Source organism: Manacus candei, unplaced genomic scaffold (assembly GCF_025592945.1).
Source record: "Manacus candei isolate 608988 ecotype Guabito, Panama unplaced genomic scaffold, ASM2559294v1 h1tg000035l, whole genome shotgun sequence".
In the NCBI taxonomy this organism is placed as follows: Eukaryota; Metazoa; Chordata; class Aves; order Passeriformes; family Pipridae; genus Manacus; species Manacus candei.
In genome coordinates this window covers 971,854-980,432 of record NW_026138083.1, presented here as the reverse complement: position 1 = coordinate 980,432, position 8,579 = coordinate 971,854, and the positions used below count along the sequence as shown (strand labels likewise).

Sequence of the window (8,579 nt, the reverse complement as noted above, 5' to 3'; positions counted from 1 at the left end):
GTTCTGCCACCACACCCCCAAAAACTCTGCTCCTCCCCTTCCGTGCTTGGCTCAAATTCCCTCCGTGGTGGTTTATCCTATGAAAAGTGCCTAAACAGTGTCTGAGACATGCAGATGTCTTTAATTCCTTCCCCAAGGTTCAGCCCCCCTGTTTTATACCCCTGGCACGTTTTGTAAATACTTATTTATTTATTGGAATTATACCCTCCGTGATGTCACGCAGCGATTCTGCGTGGAGACCAATAAAGCTTTTACAGTCTGGTTTATAGAAAGCTGCTCAGGGAATATTCTTTCTCCCCTTCCCCCAAAAAAAGACTGGTTTTCCTCACCGAGCTCCCGGAGCCACCAAAAGAAGCCCGGGAGCATTTGGGGCTGAAAACATGCCCGGTTATTTCCCCACTGGGATTAAAATAGAAGGAATGAGCCTTAAATAATGGACAAGAATAACATTAAAAGGACGAAGTTATACCCAAAATAAACCCAAATAAGCTGGCAATGGCTCATTTAATGTGACCTTGGTGTCACCCCTGTGCTGTTCCTCACCCTGATTTCCTGGGGGTCTCAAGTTTAGCCAAGATTTGGTACATCAAATAGAGTTTGGTCCTGTGCGTGCTAAAATCCTGGGAATTTGAGGGGCAGTGGGAGTGACTGTTGGTGGGACCTCACTCGGCTGTAGGCCTGGCAGGGCTGATGGGCTTTGGGGCTTTTCCCTGTCTCTCAGGGCATGTCTTGGGAAGGAACAGGAACTTGTTATTTATCAATCTGGAGGGGCAGGTTAATAAAAGCCAGTGACATTTTGGGATCCTTCCCGTCCCCGATCCCAGCCGAGGCTCCCGAGTGACAAAGGGAACGGCAATAACGACTCGGTCGATGGAATTCACGGTATCCCAGGCCAGTCTTATGGCTTTTTATTTGGGGAACTGCACAGCACAGCACAGGGTGGGCCGGCGGGGCGGGCACGGCATCCGTCCCCTCTCCATCCGGGATCCCCTTCCACCCCCGGGGCTGGCACGGCGCGGGGGGCCTCCCCTAGAAGGTGGTGGTCTTTGTGAGGAGGGGCCCGGGCTTGCAGCAGGGCTGGGGGTGCAGGGGGTCCTGCTGGCAGGGCAGGGGAGGGCACACGCAGCCCTTGCCCTTGTCGTCCCCCCGGGGGACGGCGCAGTAGTCGAGGGGCTCTTCCTCCTCCTCGTCCTCGTCGCCGTCCCTGTCCCCGGCGTGGCAGCAGCACAGGCTGGCGTCCAGGCAGCGCCGCAGCACGCCGTGGAAGGAGTGCCGGAAATTCTCCGAGAGGAACCCGTAGAGGATGGGGTTGGCGCAGCTGTTGGAGTAGCTGAGGATGAGCGAGGCGTTGTTGACCGTGGCGTCCAGGCGGCCGGGCAGCAGGAGGTTGACCAGCTGCACCACGTAGAAGGGCATCCAGCACACCACGAACACGGCCACCACCATGAGCACCAGGCGGGTGAGCTTGCCCTCGGAGCGCCGGCGCTGCTCCCAGCCCACCCGCTGCGCCACCGCCCGCATCTTGCCCACGATGAGCAGGTAGCAGAGCCCCATGGCCGACACGGGCAGCAGGAAGCCCAGCAGGGTGGTGTACACCACGAAGGCGGCCGACCAGGCCGGGCTGGGCCACAGCAGGTTGCAGGCCACGGCCTGGCCGTCGCGGGTGGCCGCCGTCCCGGCGAAGACGGGGATGGGCGACGCCACGAGCAGGGAGAGGAGCCACACGCCGCCGTTGACCATCTTGGCCACCCTGGGGCGGCGGTAGGTGGCCGCGCGCAGCGGGTGCACCACGGCGATGTAGCGGTCCAGGCTGAGCACCGTCAGGCAGAAGACGCTGGTGAACATGTTGAGCCCGTCCACGCCCAGCACGGTGCGGCACAGTGCCCGCCCGAAGGGCCAGTGGTGCAGCGCGGCCGAGGTGGCCACGAAGGGGATGCTGAGCATGAAGAGCTCGTCGGCGATGGCCAGGTTGAGCAGGTAGATGTTGGTGGCCGTCTTCATCTTGGCGTAGCGCAGGATGACGAAGATGACCAGGGAGTTGCCCAGCAGCCCCAGCAGGCACACCAGGGCGTAGATGCACTGGATCACCACCATACCCGCGATCTCGCCCGCCGTCCCGCCCTGCTCCGCCGGGCCCTGCCACCGCCCGGCCTCTCCCGCCGCCGCGCTGCTGTTGGGGGGCATCTCGGAGCCAGCCCAGCTGGAGACGGTCCAGAGGGGCACGGCGGCTGCCCGGGCCCCTGCCAGGAGCTGCTCAGCGTCGGTGTTCATGCTGGGAGGTGATCCATGGGGGGCTGGCCTGCGGGCAGGGCACGGGCAGAGAGAAGGGGTGAGAGCCGCGGTGCGTGGCACATCCAAGCCCGATCCCCGGACGTCCCCCTTGGACTGGGCAGCTCCAGCCGTGGCCCCCTGGCTGCCTCCATCAGCCCCCTGCCCTGCCTGGACACCTTCACCTCACTCCTAGGGGCAGTGGCATCACTGTCCAGGTCAAAGCATCCCAGCTGTTTGGGGTCTTGGGACATTCCAGGCTGGAGCATCCCGGATGTTTGGGGTCTCAGGGGGCTCTCTGGGTTGTTTGGGGTCTCAATGGGCTCTCCTGGCCGGAGCATCCCGGCTGTTTGGGATCTCAGGGGCTGTGCTGTGGGGTGGGCATGAACCACGTGTGGGGCTCCCCAGCTGCCAGTGGCAAACCGGGCAGCATGGCCTGGGAACCAATGCCAGCACAGCCTGGGAACCAATGCCGGCACGGCCTGGGAATCTGTGCCAGCATGGCCTGGGAATCAGTGCCGGCATGGCCTGGGAATCAACGCCATCCACCTCCACAGACCCCCGCAAGTCTCCAGGATTTCATTAACCTTGCGGGGAAAGGAAAGAGAAGGAGAAACCGAGCCGGGAATATTTTACCTCTCAGTCTTCCAGGGATTGCAGGATCCTCCCGCCTCCCTCCCGGGGGGCAGCAGCCGGCGCGGGGAGATGCTCCGGTGGGATCTGCCGGCTGTTGGCAACGGAAAGTCCTGCTTGACCTGAGTCAGATGACCGGGAGGATCCGGACCTTTTAAAGCGAAAGGCAGGGAGGGGATGGGCGCACAGGCTCTCCCTCCTCTCCCGCATCCCTACGCCGCAGGCATCGGCTCCGCGTTAAAGATAAATAGAACGCGAGTTTTCCATCCAGGCTCTGGATTTCCGATGGAAAACAGCGCAGCAGACGCACCCTCCTCCCTCCAGGGTGCGGGGCCGTGCGGCGAGGAGCCGGAGCATCCCCCGGGCTCTGCCGGCGCGGAGCCTCCCGATCCCGCGGCCAATTCCCGGCGCTGCGGCGGGCGGGCGCTGCAGCCCGGCCCCCTCCCGCATCCCCCACCCCGCCCTCGGATCCCCTGCGGGTCCCCGCGGGGTCCCCCTGCCCGAGGGAGGCCGGAGATGGAGGAGGAGGGAGGTTGCCTTGGCAACGTCCCGCGCGCGCTCCCGCATCCCGCATCCTTCCCGCGCATTCCCGCCTTCCCTGTGCCCAGCCCGGCCCCATCCCAGCGCTGCAGGGACCCCCCGGCTCCTTCCTGCTGCGTCCCACTGCCTTGGCAGGGAAGGGGCATCCCACGGCACCGCATCCCTGAACCCCAGGAATGGGGAGGACCAGCCCAGCCTGGCCCCAAACCCAAATGCCCTGAGAATGTCATCCCAAATCGGAGTCCGTGCTGAAATTCGTGGTGCAATGAGTAAAAATGGGCAGAAATCGCATCCTTTGGGGATTTTTTTTTTTTAAATCAGTTGCTGTGTTTGGGGCTGTTTTTTGACGAGAGGGATCCAGGGAACTTTTGTGCCAAGGAATCACTGGCTCAGCTCAGTGACAGCACAGGTCATGGAATCAGCAAATCACAGAATCATGTAATCATGGAATTACAGAGTAATAGAATCAAAGAACCATGGAATAATGGATCATTTAGCTTGGGAAAGCCCTCTAAGATCGAGTCCAATGTTAATCCAGCACTGCCAAGGCCACCACTAACCCGTGTTCCCAAGTGCCACATCCACACGGTTTTCACATCCCTCCAGGGCTGGACAACCCTTTTGGGGAGAATTTTTCCCAATACCCAACCTAAACCTCCCCTGGCACAACTTGAGGCCTTTCCTCTCATCCTGTCCCTTGTTCCCTGGGAGCAGAGCTTGACTCTTGCCTGGTTCCATCTTCCTGTCAGGGAGTTTTTGGGAGCGAGAAGGTCCCCCCTGTACCTCCTTTTCTCCAACATTCCCAGCTCCCTCAGCTGCTCCTCATCAGACTTATCCCAGCCTGGGCCACCAAGTGATGGAGCAAAAGGACTTTGGTCTCAGTTGTCCCCATCTCACTCTCCAAGTCACGGCACTGGGAAGATTTTTTGGGAGCTGGAGCTGGCTGAATGACCCTGTTTGTGCGTGGAAGGGGCCTGACTGCTGGGGTGGGAACACAGATAAACACGTATATGATATTCCTGGGAATGGGCTCGGCACACATGGGAAAGCAGGTGCATTTTCTGCATTAAGGACCGTAGTTAATCGTGCAGCTGGCACAGATCCCTGCTGGAATATGCAGGACACGGAGGAGTGCTGGCTCCCGGAGCCGTGGCAGCGGGAGCACCCCCATCTCCGTGCGGTGTTGGAATGGGGGATAAAGGGACACGGAAACCCCTGGAATCTGTGGGCACGGAGGCCCAGGAGGGCCGCGGAGCTCCGAGGGTTCCTGTTCCAGCCGGAGGCCGGAAAAGGTGGAATCAAACAATGAACCCACCCGTAGATTGCAGGGACCCTCCACCCCCCCCCGGGAGCGACAGGAAACTTTTAAATGCTCTTTTACTGTAAAGGAGGAAACTCCTCCACAGCCAGCAGGGCTCGGACCCACATTGTGCTCCCGAGACTTCCATGGAAAAGCTCTGGGCGGGGAAGAGCCTTGGCTGCAGGGAGGCCTCTCGGGGTGGTTGGTGCCACCAGAGCCTCGTCGGAGGGTAATGATGCCCTGGGATCATTCCAGCAGCAAATCCTCCTCGGATCTGAGGGGGTTTTTTTGTGTCGTTTATTATTTTCCAAGGGGATTTCCCAGGGGGTCCTGCGCAAAATGAGTTTTTCTGGGGCTGGCAGGACGAGCTTTGAACCCTCTCCTGCTGCTGCTCTCCAAGCTGAGCCCACCAGCCTTCACCCTCCTCCCTTCTGGATCCCCTGGAATGCAGAGATTTGGGATCACAGCCTGTTCACCGAGTTATTTTAATCGATTTGCCTCAGAAGCCGAATTCCCGTTTTCCCTCCAGCGAAGTTCTCCAGATGGTTAATTCTAAAATATCCACACCTCCACTCCGAGACAGCATCAAACGCTATTTAAATAGGTTAAATCCCCTCCCAGCCTCAAAAAAATCGGCTTTTCCAGGTGAAATCCAAAGCTTTCCGTGTGGGTTTGTTGCCAACACACCTCAAGCCAGCACATGGATGTGGATTTTATTTCCCTCTAACAGCAACCTGTCATATATTTCATATATATTTCATATATATTTCATATATGTCATATATATTTCATATATATATGTCATATATATTTCATATATATTTCATATATTTCCAGTATTTCCAGCCCCCTGTAGCACTGGGTTTTCCAGCAAAATCCAGCTGGTACTGGCTGGTTTTTCCCCTGTCTCCAACCGAAAAATCCACCCTGGAATGCAGCCAGAAGAGTTAAAAACGTGGTGTTCTTCTCTGCTCAAACGGAAAATCCAGGGAAATGTGGTGCTGGGCTGAACAGACTGTGGAGGGGTATTTTATCACCTTTTGGGTTGTTTTTAGTTTTAAATCTTTTCCTAAAAAAAAAGATATTTGTTTTTTTTTGAATGAGACATTCCAAGTGAAAAATGTTGGGAAAATATATATTACATATATTTATTTATTTTGATGTGTATATTAATTTTAATATATAGTTCATTTATATACAATACATAAAATATATTTATTATTACATATTATAATATATTATATGTATTATATGTTATATGTTATAAATGGATACATGTTATGTAAGCTACATATTATGTGTTATACAGTATATGATTTATACTTAATTTATATTCTATATATTATAGAATTTATATTCTATATATTATAGAATTTCTGATATAAAATGTATCATATGGTCTATATTAAGTTATACAACACTACATATATTATATAGTACTACATTACTATATTTACTTAAATATGTGTTAAAATACTTTAAATATATATTAAATTGTATATATGTTATATATATGTTATATATATGTTATATATATGTTATACATCATATAGTATATAAATTATATATAAAAATGTATTTACATTGTATATTGTATGTTATATTATATAATTTATGATATACAATCTCATATGTTACATTTTAAGTTTTATTTTATTAATTAATTATTTAATTATATTTTAATACAACACTACATACATTATGTGGTTTTCCATTAATACATTAAGTTCTGTGACATTTAATACATTATACAGGATTATATTACTATATATATATAATATATATATTATATTACTAAAATTCATTAAGTAGATATTAAAATGCACTTTAAATATCTATAAAAATACACTTTATATTCAATATCCACTGCTCTGGAGGTGTTGCTGTTGTCCCTCCCATCTCATTTCCTCCCATTCCCATCCCTGGGGATGGTTATCCCAATATTTCCAGCTTCCAGCTGGGACATCTCCCATCCATCCCACCGTGGATTTAGCCAGGCCAAAATCCTTTGCCTACACAGTCTCCCCTGGAATATGGTGCAGCAGGAAGGAGGAGAAGGAAAATATACAGTGGGAAGGAGGAGAAGGAAAATGCCCTGCCCTGCTTGTCTTTAATTTAATCTAATTTAATTTAATGTCATGTAATTAACAGTCCCATCAGCTCATGGAATAAGAGCTCATCACAAGACCCAGGGCCTCCTGCATCCCAAATTCCTTGCTCTTTCAGGATTCTCAAGTTCATCTCCGTTTAACTGAAAAAAAATCCAATTAATTTCACAATTTCAATTTAAAAGCAGAAGGCAGAGCGAGAAGGAAGAGACATTTAAAGCATTAAATCACGTTATAGGGCTTTGCTGCTTCCAGTTCCATGGCACATCCCACCCTTCCTCCGGGTAAATATTCATCCACGGCATATCCCACCCTTCCTCCGGGTAAATATCCGTCTTCTTCGGTTCTTACTTCCAGAAAGAGCTGGCAGAAAATGAGGAGAAACCAGTGAAATTCAAATTTAGCTGTGGAGTAACACAAGGCTCCTCGGGAACATCCCTGGAGATGAGATTTTTCTGGGAGCTCAAGGCAAAGGGCAGCATCCCAAGCCCCCAGGTTTTTCCCTGATTTCCAAGTCTGGCAGCAGGAGCATCCCCCACTCCACTGCGAAGCCAGGGCAGAGGCTTCAGCCCCATCCAGGCATCTGGAATGTGCCATTTCCAGGGGTATTACTGGATTCTTCCCAGAAAACTCTCTCTTCCAATTGCTCACCCCGGGGAGAGGCATCCCAAAAAAATGGCTGGACAGCTGGGTATCTCCCTGTCACTGATGATTCAAGTCCTGGAGGGTGCAGAGGGGAGGATGCACCCGGCATTAGGCTGGGTTTGGACACAGAACCGTAGAAAATCCCGGGATAATTTGGGTTGGAAGGGATCTTTAGCATCCAACCCGCTCCCCTGCCGTGGGCAGGGACACCTCCGACATCTCCGGGCTCTCCCTCCGGGCGCTCCGATTGTTCATGTTTTCCACAAGTGACAATGGAACCCGTGGAGGTGAGGCCGGTTCGGGCAGGGCTGGGATTTCCTGGCAGCGCACAGGGCTCCTCTGCTCCGGGAAGCAGGAGATCGGCGGGAACACCACACCTTTGGGGAGGGCTCGGGGGGAGCTGGACCCGCGCCGGGAACACCCCGCGCCTCTCGGGAGCCGCGGCCGCGCCCCCGGGCAGGGGCAAAGCCGGAGCCGTGTGTCCTCACCCCTTCCCGGAGATCCTGCGGGGACAAACGCCCGCATCCCGGGGAAGGAGCTGTCACCGCGGTCCCAAAAACCCCGCCGAATTCCCGAGGAAAAGCCAATAAAGCCGGTTCTTAACGCCGCGTTTGGTACTGCGGGGACTCATCCCCTCTCTGCCCGCGGGAGGTGGGATGGTTCCCCCACCACATGTCCCTTCCAACATCTTCCCGAACTGAGGGAAGGGCGGCAGAGTGGGGATTCCTGGGATACTCAGTTCTCTGGGCCCATCCAATGGGAGCTGCTTTATTCCCTGCTTTGTGCTGGAAAAAAACGAGGGAAAAACCGTGGAAAGGTGGGAAAGTTAAATTTAAAATTTATTCCGTTTTATATTAAATAACTTTCTTTTAATATTAAAATAACTTTCTTTTCATAGTAAATAAATTCATTCTATTTTGTATTACATTAGATTTAATATACTATGTCAGTATAGAATATATAAATACATATTTAATCTATCTGTCTTTAGGAAGCAGATTCCCAAGCCCGGGAAGCCTCTGCTCCTCCCCACGGAGCAGCATCTCCCAGTGTGAGCCATTAGACATTCCCGACGTGCCTGTGGC

The 8,579-nt window shown here is 52.8% G+C and overlaps 1 protein-coding gene across 1 annotated transcript; it reads right to left on the bottom strand.

Moving 5' to 3' along the window:
- Window positions 1-858: 858 nt before the first annotated feature.
- SSTR4 (somatostatin receptor 4) lies at window positions 859-3,160 on the bottom strand. Its single transcript, XM_051792759.1, has 2 exons — window positions 2,905-3,160; window positions 859-2,299 (listed from the first exon to the last, which is right to left on the bottom strand). Exon 2 carries the CDS (start codon window positions 2,269-2,271, stop codon window positions 1,030-1,032), a length of 1,242 nt encoding a protein of 413 aa, XP_051648719.1. The 5' UTR covers window positions 2,272-2,299; window positions 2,905-3,160; the 3' UTR covers window positions 859-1,029.
- Between the last annotated feature and the right edge of the window lie 5,419 nt (window positions 3,161-8,579).

What these genes read in the sequence shown, in the direction of transcription:
- SSTR4 (XM_051792759.1), bottom strand. Translation starts at nt 2,271, where the DNA reads ATGAACACCGACGCTGAGCAGCTCCTGGCAGGGGCCCGGGCAGCCGCC.